Genomic DNA, 20876 nt, shown 5'->3' with positions numbered 1-20876 from the left:
GACCTACATTCACTGAGTCACCCATTTCACTAGCAGAGACCAGGCCCTTCCCCACAAGGAGGAAAAAAAAAATCTGAGTCCTTGCCCCGGCTGCTCTTGTTCACTTCCAAGTAGCCAATCTCAGAGTAATGTTGATGGAATCTGAGAACAGGTTACTGTGCTTTCAACTGTGTGTACAGCAGGAAGATCTGGCTGACAATTGAGGAAGAGATAACAGTTAAAAAAACACAGGAATCTTTGATTATTATTGTACACAATAACTGTGTAATTTTTAAATTTTACCTATAATATGACTAAGATGTGTTAGAGATGGTGGCTGACATTATCTCTCATACTTAAATATCTGTGACATCACTTCTAAATGAAGAAGTGTGGGATAACATACCAAGTCCTTCAATCCTTTTGAGGTAAAGCAACAGAAGTTACATCACAACAAATACTCCTATAATTTATTCTAATAAATGGTATTTCACATACTCTGGTAAATACCTGACCCTGCCAGAAATTCATCCACTTTGAGCACCAATACATTGTTCAGTGGGTATGGGGAACCAGTGCAGTGGAATGCCTGATACAAAAAGGCAGGCCCTTCAATTGCTTATTAATTTGGGAGGGTATCCATCCTGCATGCCCTTTTCTGGTATGCAAGATATACAGTGTAAATCATGAATGCTCGGCGGCGATAAATATACTAGGTGTCATGGAAAGGACAAGTAAAATCAACGTATTGTTTTACTTTCAGCATCACTACTGGGAACAGTGTGTTACCCAGTGGAAATCCTGCTATCTGACATCTTTGATAGAAGAAAAGGATCAATAGACAGATTAGGCAGCACCTGGTCATCAACCTTAAACATTAACTCTGTTTCTCTTTCCAGAGATGCGGTTTGATCTGCTGAGCATTTCCAACATTTTCTGTTTGTATTTCAGATTTCCAGCATCCGCAGCATTTTGCTTTTGCACAAGAGCTTCTCTGTGCCCAGCTGTCATACCTGCACCTGCAGACAGAGGTGAACATACCTCAGTAGGGCAGATGATTGGTGCAGGTGCAGGCTTCTATTCCCAAAGGAACCTGGGATTGCAGGCCCACTGGCACCACAAAAATTTGTGAATACCTGACTAACCTTACTGTGGTGTGCTTCCTCAAAAATACCCCAATTACAGATTTTCCTTCTTTCAGTGGCACTGCATGAAAGAAGGCGTGCCAAGGTGATCAACAGCTGGTGTACCCAGATTGGTTGTACCTGCTAAGATGCCACCAACCACTACAGGCCCTGGCACGCCCATCTGCCAATGACTGGGGGAACTGTGTTCTCAGGGCTTCAGGAGAGCGGCAGATAGCGATCTGAACCATCAGCTGCAAGGACACTTGCAGCTACCTTGTAGCAAAACGCTACCATCTCCAGTGAAATTAACGATCAGCTGCAGACTTAAGCCTACCTTCAGCTCCTTCCAGTTGCTGATAAATTATCTGGAGGACAGAGGTAAACTGACTGAGGCTGAATCATTTCTTATATCACCCAGGACTCTTAGCAAACTGGCCAATATCCATATATTGATCCATCTCAACCTCCTGACTGAAGAGGATAGTGGGAGGGGGTAGGGAGCAACAAAGGTTTTTTAAAAACTTATATAAAGAATTGAAGTAATTAAAATATCATTCCGTAAAATTAAGAGTAAATTAAAATCCTGTAACTTCATTAATTGATAATTGGACACTAATTCCTCCTTGGGTCCACTAATCTGAGGATGCAATTCAAGTGAAGAAATGGTATTGTATAATATAGAACCATCCAATAGTGTCCAGTGTCTGAAATGGGGAACCTGGTATATTACCTATTCTAGCACAGAGCTTGCACATTCATAGCTCTTAAATTAGTGCTAAAAAAAAGTTACATGGTAGATATAAATGCATTAGCTTGCATTCTCAGCATTTATGCAGCATGGCTGTCACAATGAAGCATTCACTGCAAACCTGATGTGTGTTGGTCTCTGAAGTTGATATAAAACAAATAAGTTAAAAATCCTCTAAAGGGACACTTGTTAAGACAGAAGAATTTACCTTCACATGTTTCAGATTCAGGTTTAAACACATATCCCTTTGGGCAGGAACAAGTATAACTCCCAGGTGTATTTCTGCAGAGGCCATTGTCACACAACAGTCTATTAATGAAACACTCATCGATATCTGAAAAAAAAAATTATTTAGTGTGTATCAAAAGAATAATTGAATTTTCATTTTATTATTGAAACGTTAGCAAGAGATTGTCTTTCACATACTGTGCAATTAAACTGGTCTTAAAACAGCAGGGCTACCCACTGAGGTGGTGCATTTTTCACAGCAACAAATAATGGCCTCTACAGAGAGAGGTACACAGGTTTGATTCCAATCTTAGTCTCACTACTCCAACAAGACGTTGGGTGGAGGGAAAGCACTTTCTAACTACATGGCTTTAGGTGGGCTCATATTGCTTAGACTCCCAGGAGGAAAAATTCGGTTGGTTAGCGCCTCCTGGGGCGCTAACGGGGTGCTAGGAACTTAGCGCCGCTCGCGAAATTGATCAGTCGTTTGTGGTGGCGCTAAACACTACCGCCACGATCTCCTGCGCCTGCAGATTGTGACATCAGTCAAGCGTGCAACTCCCTGGTAGCGCCCCCTGCCTTAGCACCTGCCGCTAGGAACGACAGGTAGAGGGGAACGTTTTCAAGTCGGGAAGGGGCTGGGGGAGCGCTATTTAAAGGCGGGTGCTTCCTGCCTTTTCTTGTCGGCAAAATTTTTGGTACAAGCAGGTTGAGAGGGAGAGAGATGTCTGGAGAGATTTAACATTGTCCTAAGGAGTTTTGGCCCTCAGCACCACTTTTGAGGTTCCTAAGTGCCGAGCTCTTTCCCTGGGCCTATCCATTAGTGCTTGCAACACAATTGCTGTAAAGGTTTCTCAAGGCCGAGATTCAAGGCTGCAATGAGTAGGGTGTGGCTGGCCAGCAAGATGGCCCCTCCCTTTAAGAATTGGACGGCGCCAGTCTGTCTGGCTTCCATGGTAACGGACATCGCCTGAGCTTCAGTAGCGTTCTGAGGTAGCGCCTCGCTCCCCGACGTTTGCGCCTTGAGAGGTGTGTAGCGCATGAGTTAGCACTCAAAACAACCCCATGGGCGATAGAGGTGAATTTTGCAGTCAAATTAGCGCCGGGTGCTAAACTTTGCTCCCAGCCGATATTGGCACTCCAAAATGGGTGAAATCCAATTTTTCTCCTCTAGTGAGTAGTCAAGAGAACCCCGGAAGCAGATGACCTGGTCCACCATCTTGGCCAGAAGAGGCGCATGGTCTATGAGATTTTAGTAGGGTTGGCTTTAGGTACACTTGAATTCAGAGCTTCAGTATATGTCCAATGTTCTGAAAGACTGAATGAGAGTGGTGTTTGAAAAAAATGGTCAGATTTGACACACTGAAATTCACATTTTACAATTTGGATGAAAAGTTGAACATGCTTGTTGTGTGCATAGGGATGTTGCATTGTATTGATACATACAGTTTTATACATGCACTACCTGCAAAGCAGTTAGTGCGAGGTGTGAACTGAACAGTCACAACTGCTGTGTATCTCTGAGAGCAGAAACATTAACTCTGTATTTCAGTCAATAGTTTTACTGGTATTTTTTTGGGGAGTTGGGACATATGATGTAACACTAAAAAAAATTACACTTCTAAAAGCACCATGCCAGGTTCTCAAATAATCTCAAAGCACTTCACAATTCAGTCAGTTATGCTGGCCAATGTTATCCAATAGAAATTGCTGACTAGCTCCAGGTGTGTCTACAACAACACCATTTTAGCCACATGCACTAATTTTAGTAGAAAATTCCTTGCATACACTCACACAGTACAGGTAAATGTATTTCACATGTGTATATTTACTTGACAAACATCTAAAACCATTCAGTAACTAAGGAAGTAAAACTCTCATGACGATTAAAATGCTCTCATACTGCTTTTCGTCTTAACATTTTACCAACAAGTGTACAAAAATGTTAAAGTACACATGTGTAAGCTATGTGAATGAGTATTGCGATCACATGGCCAATGACTGAGTATATTACTCACTTTTTTCTTTACTAATCAAATGCAATTAGTCACATCTGGATTTCCAATTAGCCATATGGGGTAAGTGGCTGACGTATTGAACACTGGCAATGTTGTCAAATGTGGCAGCAAAATTAACAAACAACAGATGAGATAAATGACCAGTTAATTTGTTTTATTTTGGCGATGTTGGTTGAGGGAATAATGTTGGCCAGGATGCTGGGAGAACACACTGCTCTTCTTTAACTGGTGCCTTGGGATCTTTAATGTTCACCGAAACTGGCAGACAGAGCTTCACTAAGGTCGCATCTGAAAGACTAGAGCGTTTATAGACTTTTTTTCCCTCATTCTTCTGACGGTGCAGACTATTTTCTGGGGAATAATTCCAAGGGCATCAGCAGCTCTCTGGAACATTGTGCAAGGAGTTAGATATATTTCTTAAGGCTAAAGGGATCAAGGGATATGGGGAGAAAGCAGGGACAGGGTACTGAGTTTGGATGATCAGCCATGATCTCATTGAATGGCAGAGCAGGCTTGAGGGGCCGAATGGCCTACTCCTGCTCCTATCTTCGATGTTTCTATGTAAGAGACCATTCTTAACTTGTGAGCCTATACAATGTATTTCAGCAGGCTATTCAACCACAGAACATCACCGCCAAGCTGTCCATTTCTAACATCCATACATTCAGTTTCAGAATGGAGTCAATAACTTTGTTAAAATGATGAAGAGTCAGTTGAGGACGGAAACAGGGTGATAAGTGGTTTTACCCAATTTAACTGCACACTCGCCCTGTTCTCACTGGGTGGGGGGGGTCAAACCAGGGCCCCTGAAAAATTCAGAAATAAATGAGAGAAAAATGCCAAATTGCAAACTATATACTTCTATCATTGTTTGGGTTATACAAGTACCTTGTGTGAAATTGGCTCATTTTAGCTCTTACTAAATGAAAACTCCAAGTTTCATGAATGTTAAAAAAAACAATAAATACATAAACTGTCTTTATAATTGGGATACTTTGACTGAATTTCTAGCATCCATTTTTGAAATACATACCAACACATTTTTTCCCAGATATATCAACTTCATAACCAGAATTGCAAACACATCGGTAACTGCCACGAGTGTTCTCACACGCTCCGTTAGGACAAATTTCAGGATCCAATGCACATTCGTTGATGTCTGTGAAAACAAAGGATTTGTCACAACAGAGCTTTCTTTATTTTTACAGGAATATATTAACCTAAATATGTCAGAAGATAATAAAGTAAAAATGTAACACAAAATTAAAATTTTTCAAATACCAAAAAGACACTCATTTTTATATCAAAAATCTGCATACGTGAATGTGAGATGCTATTTTCAAAATGATAGTGTAAAAATTGTTAAACAAAAGCTTTCAGATTTTAAATTTGCTAACATTTTTCATTTGAATCTGTTCTAATGTACAGCTTATAGGCTGGAGTGTGTGTAATAATATTGTGCCACACTGACGATTAGAATCACATCATAACCACAAGTGTGAAGGTCAAAAAATTTATCATCTTGAACCCAAGATGTGTTGTGTCCTGAAACACTCCAGCCGGTGTAATTTTATTCTGTACCGTATTTATCAATGGTGAAGGTATGGTTGTTTAATTCTATTATAAGCAATTTTTTTGCCAGTACTGAGTGTCAGCAACAGAAGGTAGGCTGCTGCAACCAAATGGTTTGAACTGAAGTACTTTGGAGACATATGAATTAGATTGTACTGATATCAAGTTTTCGTCTAGATTACCGGGAACAATGTATTATAGAATATATTACGAAATGGAGTATTAGGGTATAGTTTATATAAGTAAACATGTTTTCTTTAGGAGGAGTTATTTCATTGAACAGTTACCTCTTCCATCACTTGTTATACCAGGTCCACTGGGGCAAAGTGCATTAAATTCAGCTGTGGGAAAATAAGAAAAATCTTATAATATTTTCTTGACAAACAACATCAGAAGTATTTTAAACGGCTACATAAGACAATATAACATCACATGCATGTACTGTGTTATTATGTTACCTTCAAAGATGAAGTGACAGGTCCAAAAATTATATAAAGTTCCTACAACTCTGTCTAAGATACCTCAACTCCAAATTCAGAACAGCTCTCTCCCTCTCCTGTACTACTTTGATATTTCCATTTCCTACACAAGCTATCCTTCTAGTTTCACTGGGTGGCACTTCCATTTTTTACTGATCTGTAGGGACGTGTGTGTTGTGGACCTATTTCCCCCTAAAAATAAGTCGAAATTCCAAAACTCATTTCACATGGGGCGATTACAACTGTGAGACAGAGAAGTCTTTCATTTCACCAAACTGAGCTAGATTCAGCAAAGTTCGAGGAAGTGAAAGGAAAGCACGATAGCCCACTGAACTAGCTAGTCACCATTTCTAATATTTTATAAAAGAGAAATTGATAACAATGTACTGCATTTTTTTTATTCGTTGATGGGATGTGGGCGTCGCTGGCAAGGCCAGCATTTATTGCCCATCCCTAAATGCCCTTGAGAAGGTGGTGGTGAGCCGCCTTCTTGAACCGCTGCAGTCCGTGTGGTGAAGGTACTCCCACAGTGCTGTTAGGGAGGGAGTTCCAGGATTTTGACCCAGTGACAATGAAGGATCGGTGATATACTTCCAAGTCAGGATGGTGTGAGACTTGGAGAGGAACTTGGAGGTAGTGGTGTTCCCATGCGCCTGCTGCCCTTGTCCTTCTAGGTGGAAGATGTCGCAGGTTTGGGAGGTGCTGCTGAAGAAGCCTCGGCGAGTTGCTGCAGTGCATCTTGTAGATGGTACGCACTGCAGCCACGGTACACTGGTGGTGGAGGGAGTGAATGTTTAAGGTGGTGGATGGGGTGCCAATCAAGCGGGCTGCTTTGTCCTGGATGGTGTCAAGCTTCTTGAGTATTGTTGGAGCTGCACTCATCCAGGCAAGTGGAGAGTATTCCATCACACTCCTTACTTGTGCCTTGTAGATGGTGGAAAGGCTTTGGGGAGTCAGGAGGTGAGACACTTGCCACAGAATACCTAGCCTCTGTCCTATTCTTGTTGCCACAGTATTTATGTGGCTGGTCCAGTTAAGTTTCTGGTCAATGGTGACCCCCAAGATGTTGATAGTGGGGGATTCGGCGATGGTAATGCCACTGAATATCAAGGGGCGGTGGTTAGACTCTCGCTTGTTAGAGATAGTCATTGCCTGGCACTTCTGTGGCGTGAATGTTACCTGCCACTTATCAACCTAAGCCTGAACGTCGTCCAGGTCTTGTTGCATGCGGGCATGGACTGCTTCATTATCTGAGGAGTTGTGAATGGCAATGAACACTGTGCAGTCATCAGCGAACATCCCCATTTCTGACCTTATGATGGAGGGAAGGTCATTGATGAAGCAGCTGAAGATGGTTGGGCCTAGGACACTGCCCTGAGGAACTCCTGCAGCAATGTCCTGGGGCTGAGATGATTGACCTGCAACCACCACAACCATCTTCCTTTGTGCTAGGTATGACTCCAGCCAGTGGAGAGTTCCCCCCACCCCCCGATTCCCATTGACTTCAGTTTTACTAGGGCTCCCTGATGCAACACTCTGTCAAATGCTGCCTTGATGTCAAGGGCAGTCACTCTCACCTCACCTCTGGAATTCAGCTCCTTTTTCCATGTTTGGACCAAGGCTGTAATGAGGTCGGGAGCCGAGTGGTCTTGGCATCAGCGAGCAGGTTATTGGTGAGTACGTGCCACTTGATAGCAATGTCGATGGCACATTCCATCACTTTGCTGATGATTCAGAGTAGACTGATGGGGCTGTAATTGGCCGGATTGGATTTTCCTGCTTTTTGTGGACAGGACATACCTGGGCAATTTTCCACATTGTCGGATAGATGCCAGTGTTGTAGCAGTACTGGAAGAGCATGGCTAGAGGCGTGGCTAGTTCTGGAGCACAAGTCTTCAGCACAACAGCCGGGATGTTGGGGCCCATAGCTTTTGCTGCATCCAGTGCGCTCAGCCGTTTCTTGATATCACATGGAGTGAATCGAATTGGCTGAAGACTGGCTTCTGTGATGGTGGGGACCTCAGCAGGAGGCCGATATGGATCATCCACTCGGCACTTCTGGCTGAAGACGGTGTCTTTTGCACTCACGTGCTGTGCTCCACCATCATTGAGGATGGGGATATTCATGGAGCCTCCTCCTCGCGTTAGTTGTTTAATGGTCCACCCCCATTCACGACTGGATGTGGCAGGACTGCAGAGCTTTGATCTGATCCGTTGATTGTGCGATTGCTTAGCCCTGTAGTATGCTGCTTCCACTTTTTAGCATGCATGTAGTCCTGTGTTACAGGCACCTCATTTTTAGGTACGCCTGGTGCTGCTCCTGGCATGCTCTTCTGCACTCCTTATTGAACCAGGGTTGGTCCCCTGGTTTGATGGTAATGGTAGAGTGAGGTATATGCCGGGCCATGAAGTTACAGATTGCGGTGGAATACAATTCTGCTGCTGCTGGTGGCCCACAGCGCCTCATGGATGCCCAGTTTTTAGCTGCTAGATCTGTTCTGAATCTATCCCATTTAGCACGGTGGTAGTGCCACACAACACGATGGAGGGTGTCCTCAGTGTGAAGACAGGATTTCGTCTCCATAATGACTGTGCGGTGGTCCATTGCTACCAATACTGTCATGGACAGATGCATCTGCAACAGGTAGATTGGTGAGGACGAGATCAAGTAGGTTTTTCCCCTCGTGTTGGTTCTCTCACCACCTGCCGCAGGCCCAGACTGGCAGCTATGTCTTTCAGGACTCGGCCAGCTCGGTCAGTGGTGCTACCGAGCCACTCTTGGTGATGGACATTGAAGTCCCCCACCCAGAGGACATTCTGTGCCCTTGCTACTCTCAGTGCTTCTTCCAAGTGGTGTTCAACATGGAGGAGTACTGATCCATCAGCTGAGGGAGGGCGGTAGGTGGTAATCAGCAGGAGGTTTCCTTGCCCATGCTTGACCTGAAGCCATGAGATTCATGGGGTCTGGAGTCAATGTTGGGGACTCCCAGGGCCACTCTTTCCCGACTGTATACCACTGTGCCGCCACCCCTGGTGGGTCTGTCCTGCCGGTGGGGCAGGACATACCCAGGGATGGTGATGGAGGAGTTTGGGACATTGGCTGAAAGGTATGATTCTGTGAGTATGACTATGTTAGGTTGTTGCTTGACTAGTCTGTGGGACAGCGCTCCCAATTTTGGCACAAGTCCCCAGATGTTGGTGAGGAGGACTTTGCAAGGTTGACTGGGCTGGACGTGCCGTTGTTGTGTCCGTAACATTACCACTACGCTGCCCCTTACAAGTACAATAGTTAAGGTGATAAAGAAACAACACATTTTCGATAATGACTTCATGGAAAAATATGGGTGAGAATAAATAGCAATTAAAGCAACCATTTAAGAAAAAAGAGAAAACAACTGTCATTTACCCTTTAAGATATTATAATAGGCTGGATTTTACGGTCAGCGCACTTGCCCATAGACTTTTTATAGGATTTTGCACTGGAAGTGCCTGTCATCCAATAGCACCCTCTACAGAGTATCTGGGACCTGTGTGAACAGAGCATGCAACTGTGTACCTCCTAACCAATCAGATTGAAGAATCGTTAATGAGCAGCGCAGGGTCTGAACCAGGAAGTGTCAGTTAGAATATTTAATTCAATGTGAAATCAGGTTCAGAAAGGGAAATACATAGAATTAACAGCACAGAAACAGGCCATTCTGCCCAACTGGCCCCATTCTGCTGTTTATGCTCCACATGAGCCTCCTCCCACCTCTCTTCATGTAACCCTATCAGCATAACCTACAATTCTTTTCTTCCTCATGTGTTTATCTATCTTCCCCTGAATGCATCTCTATGCTATTTGCCTCAACAACTCCTTGTGGTAGCAAGTTTTGGGGTAAAGAGATTTCTCTTCAATCCCCTATTGAATTCATAAGTGGCTATAGAAACATAGAAGATAGGAGCAGGGGTAGGCCATTCGGCCCTTCGAGCCTGCTCTGCCATTCAATGAGATCATGGCAGATCATCCAAATTCAGTACCCTGTCCCTGCCTTCTCCCCATATCCCTTTAGCCTTAAGAAATATATCCAACTCCTTCTTGAATATATTTAATGAACTGGTCTCCACTGCCCTCTGTGGCAGAGAATTCCACAGGTTCACCACTCTCTGGGTGAAGAAATTCCTCCTCATTTCAGTCCTAAATGGCTTACCCCTTATCCTTAGACTATGACCCCTGGTTCTGGACTCCCCGGCCATCAGAAACATCCTTCCTGCATCTAGTCTGTCCAGGCCTGACAGAATTTTATAGGTTTCGATGAGATCCCCTCTCAATCTTCTAAACTCCAGTGAGTATAAGCCCAATCGACACAATCTCGCCTCATACGTCATTCCTGCCATCCCAGGTATCAGCCTGGTGAATCTTCGCTGCACTCCTTCCATGGCAAGAACGTCCTTCCTCAGATAAGGCGACCAAAACTGCACACAATACTCAAGGTGCGGTCTCACCATGGCCCTATACAACTGCAGCAAGACATCCTTGTTCCTGTACTCAAACCCTCTCGCTATGAAGGCTAACATACCATTTGCCTTCTTAACCGCCTGCTGCACCTGCATGCTTACCTTCAGCGACTGGTGCACAAGAACACCCAGGTCTCTTTGCACTTCCCCTTCTCCCAATCTATTGCCATTCAAAAAATAATCTGCCTTCCTGTTTTTGCCACCAAAGTGGATAACCTCACATTTTTCCACATTATAGTGCATTTGCCATGTTTCTGCTCAATCACCCAACCTGTCCAAATCGTACTGGGGTTTCACGACATCCTCCTCACAGCATACCCTCCCACCCAGCTTTGTGTCGTCTGCAAATTTGGAGATATTACATCCAATTCCCTCGTCCACATCATTAATATATATTGTGAACAGCTGGGGTCCTAGGACCGATCCTTGCGGTACCCCACTAGTCACTGCCTGCCACTCGGAAAACGACCCGTTTATTTCAACTCTTTGCTTTCTGTCTGCCAACCAGTTCTCTATCCAAGTCAATACCTTGCCCCCAATCCCATGTGCCTTAATTTTGCACGCTAATCTCTTACGTGGGACCTTATTGAAAGCCTTCTGAAAGTCCAAATACACCACATCCACTGGTTCTCCCTTATCTATTTTACCAGTTACATCCTCAAAAAATTCCAGTAGATTAGTCAAGCAGAATTTACCTTTTGTAAATCCATGTTGACTTTGTCGGATCCTGTCACTGCTTTCCAAGTGCTCTGCTATTACATCTTTTATAATGGACTCTAGCATTTTCCCCACTACCGATGTCAGGCTTACCGGTCTATAATTCCCTGCTTTTTCTCTACCACCTTTTTTGAATAGTGGGGTAACATTAGGACATCTCCTCTGGGCTGGAGAGAAACTTGGAGTGGGAGGGGGAGGATCCAGTTGTTGTGGTCCATGTTGGTACCAATGACATAGATAGGACAAGGAAAGAGGTTCTGCTGAGGGAGTATGAGCAGCTAGGGGCCAAATTAAAAAGCAGAACCACAAGGGTAATAATCTCTGGATTACTACCTGAGCCACGAGCAAATTTGGCTACGGTAAATAAAATCAGAGAGTTAAATGCGTGGCTCAAAGACTGGTGTGGGAGAAATGGGTTTTGCTTCGTGGGACACTGGCACCAGTACTGGGACAGGAGAGAGCTGTTCCGTTGGGACGGACTTCACTTGGCCAGTGCTGGGACTAGAATCCTGGCAAATCGAATAACTGGGGCTGTAGAGAGGGCTTTAAACTAATTAGTGGGGGGGAGGTTTCAAGAGAGCGAAAAATAAAAATGTCAGCGGAGAAGGCAATAGAGCAAAGTAGCAGTGGGGAAATTAAAAACCAGAGCGTGTCAGGAAGGGACAGAATATATAAAGATAAAGGTAAAGTAGTAAAGGGGGTAAAAGCAGGAATAAATTGTCACAAAACATATTTAAAAGTTCTTTATCTGAATGCACGCAGCATTCGTAACAAAATAGACGAGTTGACGGTACAAATAACTACACATGGATATGATCTGGTGGCCATTACAGAAACATGGCTGCGAGGTGACCATGACTGGGAACTAAACATTCAGGGGTTTTTGATTATTAGGAAGGACAGACAGGAAGGAAAGGGAGGTGGGGTGGCAATGTTAATAAAGGATGGAATCACTGCAATAGTGAGAAATGATATTGGGTCAAAGGATCAGGATCGTGAAACAGTTTGGGTGGAGATAAGGAATAAGGAGAAAAAGTCACTAGTGGGCGTAGTCTATAGGCCTCCTAACAGTTGCAACTCTATTGGTCGGAGTATAAATCAGGAAATAATTGGGGCTTGTAATAAGGGAACAGCTATAATCATGGGAGATTTTAACTTTCATATTGACTGGACAAATCAAATTGGGCAGGGCAGCATTGAGGAAGAGTTCATAGGGTGCATTAGGGACGGGTTCCTTGAGCAGTATGTAACTGAACCAACCAGGGGGCAGGCAATCTTAGATCTGGTCCTGTGTAATGAGACAGGATTAATAAAACATGTCCTAGTAAAGGATCCCCTTGGTATGAGTGACCATAACATGGTTGAATTTCAAATTCAGTTGCAGGGTGAGAGAGTTGGATCTCAAACCAGCGTACTAAGCTTAAATAAAGGAGACTATGAAGGTATGAGAGCAAAGTTGACTAAAGTGGACTGGGAAAATAGATTAAGGTGTAAGACGGTACAGGAGCAGTGGTGTACATTCAAGGAGATATTTCACAACTTTCAAGAAAAATATATTCCACTGAGGAAAAAGGGGCGTAAAAGAAAAGACAGCCATCTGTGGCTAAGTAAAGTAATAAAGGATAGTATCCAACTGAAAACAAGGGCATATAAAGTAGCCAAATCTAGTGGGAGGATAGAAGATTGGGAAGCATTTAAAAGCCAGCAAAGAATAACTAAAAGATTAATTAAGAAAGGGAAGATAGATTATGAAAGTAAACTAGCAAAAATATAAAAACAGATAGAAAGAGTTTCTACAGTTATATAAAAAGAAAAAGGGTGGCTAAAGTGAATGTTGGTCCCTTAGAGGACGAGACCGGGAAATTAGTAGTGGGGAACATGGAGATGGCAAATACGCTGAACAAATATTTTGTATCAGTCTTTACAGTAGAGGACACTAAAAATATCCCAACACTGGACAAACAGGGGGCTATGGGGGGGGGGGGGACGGAGGAGCTAAACACGATTAAAATCACTAAGGAGATGGTAACATAGAAACATAGAAGATAGGAGCAGGAGTAGGCCATTTGGCCCTTCGAGCCTGCTCCGCCATTCAATGTGATCATGGCTGATCATCCAAATTCAGTACCCTGTCCCTGCCTTTTCCCCATATCCCTTGATCCCTTAGGCCTCAAGAAACATATCCAACTCTTTCTTGAATATATTTATTGAACTGGCCTCCACCGCCCTCTGTGGCAGAGAATTCCACAGGTTCACCACTCTCTGGGTGAAGAAATTCCTCCTCATTTCAGTCCTAAATGGCTTACCCCTTATCCTTATGACTATGACCCCTGGTTCTGGACTCCCCGGCCATCAGAAACATTCTTCCTGCATCTAGTCTGTCCAAACCTGACAGAATTTGATAGGTTTCGATGAGATCCCCTCTCAATCTTCTAAACTCCAGTGAGTATAAGCCCAATCGACACAATCTCTCCTCATACGTCATTCCTGCCATCCCAGGTATCAGCCTGGTGAATCTTCGCTGCACTCCCTCCATGGCAAGAACGTCTTTCCTCAGGTAAGGTGACCAAAACTGCACACAATACTCAAGGTGCGGTCTCACCAAGGCCCTGTACAACTGTAGCAAGGCATATGGGATACTTGCCTTCATTAGCCGAGGCATAGAATATAAGAGCAAGGAGGTTATGATGGAGCTGTATAAAACACTGGTTAGGCCACAGCTGGAATACTGTGTGCAGTTCTGGTCGCCACACTACAGGAAAGATGTGATCGCGTTAGAGAGGGTGCAGAGGAGGTTCACCAGGATGTTACCAGGGCTGGAGCGCTTCAGCTATGAAGACAGACTGGGCAGATTGGGTTTGTTTTCCTTGGAGCAGAGGAGGCTGAGGGGGGACATGATTGAGGTGTACAAAATTGTGAGGGGCATAGATAGGATGGATGCTGAGGAGCTTTTCCCCTTAGTAGAGGGGTCAATAACTAGGGGGCATAGATTCAAGGTAAAGGGCGGGAGGTTTAGAGGGGATTTGAGAAAGAACTTTTTCACCCAGAGGGTGGTTGGAGTCTGGAACTCATTGCCTGAAAGGGTTGTGGAGGCAGAAACCCTCACAACATTTAAGAAGCATTTGGATGAGCATTTGAAATGCCATAGCATACAAGGCTACGGGCCAAATGCTGGAATATGGGATTAGATTAGACAGGGCTTGATGGCCGGCATGGACACGATGGGCCGAAGGGCCTCTATCCGTGCTGTATTACTCTATGACTCTATGACATCCTTGTTCCTGTACTCGAACCCTCTTGCTACGAAGGCCAACATACCATTTGCCTTCTTAACCGCCTGCTGCACCTGCATGCTTACCTTCAGCGACTGGTGCACAAGGACACCCAGGTCTCTTTGCACTTCCCCTTCTCCCAATCTATTGCCATTCAAATAATAATCTGCCTTCCTGTTTTTGCCACCAAAGTGGATAACCTCACATTTATCCACATTATAGTGCATTTGCCATGTTTCTGCCCAATCACCCAACCTGTCCAAATCGTACTGGAGTTTCCCGACATCCTCTTCGCAGCTTACCCTCCCGCCCAGCTTTGTGTCGTCTGCAAATTTGGAGATATTACATCCAATTCCCTCGTCCAGATCATTAATATATATTGTGAACAGCTGGGGTCCTAGGACCGATCCTTGCGGTACCCCACTAGTCACTGCCTGCCACTCGGAAAACGACCCGTTTATTCCAACTCTTTGCTTTCTGTCCGCCAACCAGTTCTCTATCCAAGTCACTACCTTGCCCCCAATCCCATGTGCCTTAATTTTGCACGCTAATCTCTTGTGTGGGACCTTATCGAAAGCCTTCTGAAAGTCCAAATACACCACATCCACTGGTTCTCCCTTATCTATTTTACCAGTTACATCCTCAAAAAATTCCAGTAGATTAGTCAAGCATGATTTACCTTTTGTAAATCCATGTTGACTTTGTCCGATCTTGTCACTGCTTTCCAAGTGCTCTGCTATTACATCTTTTATAATAGACTCTAGCATTTTCCCCACTACCGATGTCAGGCTTACCGGTCTATAATTCCCTGCTTTTTCTCTACCACCTTATTTGAATAGTGGGGTAACATTAGCTACCCTCCAATCCATGGGTACCGTTCCAGAGTCTATCGAGTTCTGGAAGATGATCAGTAATGCATCTACTATCTCTAGGGCCACTTCCTTAAGTACCCTGGGATGTAGACCATCAGGCCCTGGGGATTTATCGGCCTTCAGTCCCATCAATTTTCCTAACACCATTTTCCTACAAATACTGATTTCTTTCAGTTCCTCGCTTTCATCAGACCCTATGTTCCCCGGCATCTCTGGGAGGTTATTTGTGTCCTCCTTTGTGAAGACAGAACCAAAGTATGCATTTAGTTGGTCTGCCATTTCCTTGTTTCCCATTATAAATTCCCCTGATTCTGACTGTAAGGGACCTACGCTTACTCGGTAAGATAATGGGATTTAAGCCAGATAAATCCCCTGGACCTGATGGCTTACATCCTAGGGTCTTGAGAGAAGTAGCAGTAGGGATTGCGGATGCATTGGTGGTAATTTTCCAAAACTCCCTGGATTCAGGAAAGGTCCCAGCAGATTGGAAAACTGCTAATGTAACGCCCTTATTTAAAAAGGGAGGTAGACAAAAGACTGGAAACTATAGACCAGTTAGCCTAACATCTGTGGTTGGTAAAATGTTGGAGTCCATTATCAAGGAAGCAGTAACAGAACATTTGGATAAGCATAATTTAATCGGACAGAGTCAGCATGGTTTTATGAAGGGGAAGTCATGTTTGACAAATTTGCTCGAATTCTTTGACGTAACAAACAGGGTGGATAAAGGGGAACCAGTGGATGTGGTGTATTTGGACTTCCAAAAGGCATTTGACAAGGTGCCACACAAAAGATTACTGCACAAGATAAAAAATCACAGGATTGGGGGTAATATACTGGCATGGGTGGAAGGTTGGCTATCTAACAGAAAACAGAGAGTTGGGATAAATGGTTCATTCTCGGGTTGGCAATCAGTAACTAGTGGTGTTCCGCAGGGGTCAGTGCTGGGACCCCAACTCTTTACAACCTATATTAACGATTTGGAGGAGGGGACCAAGTGCAACATATCCAAGTTTGCTGACGATACAAAGATGGGAGGGAAAGCAGTGAGTGAGGAGGACATAAATAACCTGCAAAAGGACATAGACAGGCTAAGTGAGTGGGCAAAAATTTGGCAGATGGAATATAATGTTGGAAAGTGTGAGGTTATGCACTTTGGCAGAAAAAAATCAAAGAGCAAGTTATTATCTAAATGGAAAGAAACTGCATAGTGCTACAGTACAAAGGGATCTGGGGGTCCTGGTGCATGAAACACAGAAGGTTAGTATGCAGGTACAGCAGGTGATCAGGAAGGCCAATGGAATCTTGGCTTTTATTGCAAGGGGGATGGAGTATAAAAGCAGGGAACTCTTGCTTCAGTTATACAGGGTACTGGTGAGGCCACACCTGGAATACTGTGTACAGTTTTGGTTTCCATATTTAAGAAAAGATATACTTGCTCTCGAGGCAGTTCAGAGAAGGTTCACTCGGTTGATTCCGGAGATGAGGGGGTTGACTTATGAGGAAAGGTTGAGTAGGTTGGGCCTCTACTCATTGGAATTCAGAAGAATGAGAGGCGATCTTATCGAAACATATAAGATTGTGAGGGGGCTTGATCGGGTGGATGCGGGGAGGATGTTTCCACTGATGGGTGAGACTAGAACTAGGGGGGCATAATCTTAGAATAAGGGGCTGCCGTTTCAAAACTGAGATGAGGAGAAACTTCTTCACTCAGAGGGTAGTAAATCTATGGAATTTGCTACCTCAGAGAGCTGTGGAAGCTGCGACATTAAATAAATTAAAAACGGAGATAGACAGTTTCCTAGCCGATAAGGGAATTAAGGGTTATGGGGAGCGGGCAGGGAAGTGGACGTGAGTCTAGGTTCGGATCAGCCATGATCCTATTGAATGGCGGAGCAGGCCCGAGGGGCCGTATGGCCTACTCCTGCTCCTACTTCTTATGTTCTTATTAGCTACCCTCCAATCCATGGGTACTGTTCCAGAGTCTATCGAGTTCTGGAAGATGACCAGCAATGCATCTACTATTTCTAGGGCCACTTCCTTAAGTACCCTAGGATGAAGATTATCAGGCCCTGGGGATTTATCGGCCTTCAGTCCCATCAATTTTCCTAACACCATTTCCCTACAAATACTGATTTCTTTCAGTTCTACCCTTTCATCAGACCCTATGTTCGCCGGCATCTCTGGGAGGTTATTTGTGTCCTCCTTTGTGAAGACAGAACCAAAATATGTATTTAGTTGGTCTGCCAATTCTTTGTTCCCCATTATAAATTCCCCTGATTCTGACTGCAAGGGACCTACACTTGACTTCACCAATTTTTTTCTCTTCACATATCTATAAAAGCTTTTACAGTCAGTTTTTATGTTCCCTGCAAGCTTACTCTCATATTCTATTTTCCCTTTCTTAATTAATCCCTTTGTCCTCCTTTGTTGAATCCTAAACTGCTCCCAATCCTCAGGATTATTGCTTTTTCTGGCCAATTTATATGTCCTCTCCTTGGATCTTATGCTATCCCTAATTTCCCTTGTTAGCCACGGTTGAGTCACCTTTTTTGTTTTATTTTTATGCCAAACTGGGATGAACAAATTCTGTAGTTCATCCATTCGGTCTTTGAATGTTTGCCATTGCCTATCCACCGTCAACCCTTTGAGTGACATTCCCCAATCAATCCTACCCAACTTGCTCCTCAGACCATCGTAGTTTCCTTTATTTAAATTGAGGACCCTAGTCTCTGAGTCAACTACTTCATTCTCCATCTTAATGAAGAATTCGATCATATTATGATCGCTCTGACCCAAGGGGCCTCGTACAACAAGATTGCTAATTAATCCTTTCTCGTTACATAATACCCAGTCTAAGATGGCCTGATCTCTGGTTGGTTCCTCAACATATTGGTCCAGGAAACCATCCCGTAAACACTCCAGGAATTCCTCCTCCACAGTATTGTTACTAATTTGGTTAGCCCAATCTATATGTAGATTAAAGTCATCCATGATGACTGCTGTGCCCTTATTGCACGCTTCTCTAATTTCCCTTTTAATGCCATCCCCAATCTCCACCTTACTGTTTGGAGGTCTATATACCACTCCCACTAACGTTTTCTTCCCCTTAGTATTTCTCAATTCTACCCATACAGATTCCACATCATCAGAGCTAATAGCCTTCATTACAATTGTGTTAATCCCTTCTTTAACCAGTAATGCTACCCCACCTCCCATTCCTTTTTGCCTATCTTTCCTGAATATCGAATACCCCTGGATGTTGAGTTCCCTGCCTTGGCCATCCTTGAGCCACGTTTCCGTAATCCCAACCAAATCATATTCGTTTACCTCTATTTGCACAGCCAATTCATCCACCTTATTACGAATGCTCCTCGCATTAAGACACAAAGCCTTCAGGCTTGTTTTTTAATGCTCTTAGACCTATTAGAATTATTATTTACTGTGGCCACGTTTGATTTAAACCGTTGATTTCTCTGACTGCCACTTTTGTTTTTCTCCTTCCTATCTTTTGCTTTTATCCTTGTTTCCCTTTCCTCTGTCTCCCTGCTCAGGTTCCCAACCCCCTGCCATTTTAGTTTAAACCCTCCCCCAGAGCACTAGCAAACACTCCCCCTAGGACATCAGTTCCAGCCCTGCCCAGGTGCAAACCGTCCGGTTTGAACTGGTCCCACCTCCCCCAGAACCAGTTCCAATGTCCCAGGAACTTGAATCCTTCCCCCTTGCACCATTCCTCTAGCCACATATTCATCTGAAATATCCTTCTATTTCTACTGACTAGCACGTGGCACTGGTAGCAATCCTGAGATTACTGCCATATTTATGGCCTCTAGTTTTGGTCTCCTCCACAATTAGATCCCAAGACATTATTGAATTTAGCAATTCAAGTTCATCTAACTTATATCCTTTTAAATAGTTTTTTTCCCGATTGATCCTTAAAGTTGTTTTGCAATGCCAGTTTCTGCTACCATTCCAGCTCTACCCATTAAATTTTCACTAATGTTTTATTTCAGTCAGCTGAGTTTCTGCCTAATATAGGTCATAGGACATAGACATATTGACAGCAATAGCTATTTTTTTTTTTTAGAAAAGCCCAGCTGTATTTGTGAAGTAAAGAGAGGGAAAGAAAGATTGGATTAAGAGAGAGAGATAAAAGAGACAGAGAAAAAGTTAAAAAAATATCTCCAACAATAATTAAAATCTGAAGGAATGAGTCTCCACACTTGTTAAAGTTAATTTTCAGTGCCAGAGAGGTTGTTTGGCAGCAATTGAAATTTATCATGCCGCACTTACACTGGAATGGACAAGCCCTAACTTTTGCTGGTGAGTTCAGCAAGTATATATCAGGTAAGTACAGCAACTTCACGCCGTTCAATGTATTTTAATGGTGAGTCTCTCGGCGAGATACCGTTATAGCGCAGCTTCTGGAGGAGCGGGGCATCTCGGACAGCAACTTCCTGATTTATGCATTTAACTGCGCATGTGTGCTCACTGGAAGTTGCTGTCCAAGTTACACTTTAATAACGGTGAACGCTGTTAGCCTCACTGTTATTTTTACTGCACAATCCATTAAAGTTACCTCATACCCATAAAATAAAAGAAGACTCTTTGTATTACTGACAGGGAATTCAAATAGAGTAATGACAGATATAAAGAAAAACTAGTAGCACTTCTGTTACATTTCTTTTCAAGTTTTTTAATCTGCAAGATTTCCTGAAGTAATTAACCTCTTTGCCAAAAGATTTTTGTTTAAATATTTGTTAGAAACAAATTAATGCTAACATTCCCTTTGTATCTGGAGAATACTTGCAATGAATGTAAAACTAAAAGGTTCAAGTAATTTTTTAAAAGTCTGGTGAGCACTGGGTTTATTTGCAGAATTAACTGGGAATGAGCCTGAAGGCAAATAACATAATGTTGTTTTAATGACAACAGAACCTGTATAAAATTACTATGTTTGGGACTGTATTCAGGTAGTCTTACGATACAAGCTCATTCATTTAGTACTGCAAATTAGGATATGGTGATTATTATAGGGTACTGGTGTCTGTACATAGAAAGGGACTAGCTTTATTCTCTTTCAGAGTTTAATGTCATCAGTCATTTCATAACTTCTGGCAATATCAAGTTGTGCTGTGGTTAAAAGAGAGAAGGATTAGGACTAAAATAATAAAACATGCAAGGTTTTACACACTGACTCTTTGACACCAGCTTTTTGAATTTAGTGTTATACCACACAATTACAATGTGGTTTATTTTTCCTTAAGATGATCAGTACCAGCCAGGGATCAAGTGGTGGCTGCTTTGAACTTCTGCATTGCAGAGCTGAGATTGGCATCTAGGACTAGGAAGAGTGTCTACAGATGC

General features: G+C 43.3%; 1 protein-coding gene across 1 annotated transcript in view; it reads right to left on the bottom strand.

The window, feature by feature from the left end:
* Positions 1–20876, bottom strand: part of LOC147097290 (fibrillin-1-like) — a 465058-nt gene that overhangs the window by 181291 nt on the left and 262891 nt on the right. The window contains exons 17-19 of the mRNA XM_085972115.1: positions 5960–6013; positions 5134–5259; positions 2063–2188 (exon numbers count right to left, since the gene is read on the bottom strand). Of these exons, the coding sequence (XP_085828241.1) occupies positions 2063–2188; positions 5134–5259; positions 5960–6013 (306 nt within the window). The remainder of the gene's footprint in view (positions 1–2062; positions 2189–5133; positions 5260–5959; positions 6014–20876) is intronic.

The sequence above is a fragment of the Somniosus microcephalus genome, chromosome 32, assembly GCF_052327205.1.
Source record: "Somniosus microcephalus isolate GS21.2 chromosome 32, FLI_Smic_1.0, whole genome shotgun sequence".
NCBI classification, from domain to species: Eukaryota; Metazoa; Chordata; class Chondrichthyes; order Squaliformes; family Somniosidae; genus Somniosus; species Somniosus microcephalus.
This window is presented reverse-complemented; position numbering and strand designations above follow the sequence as displayed.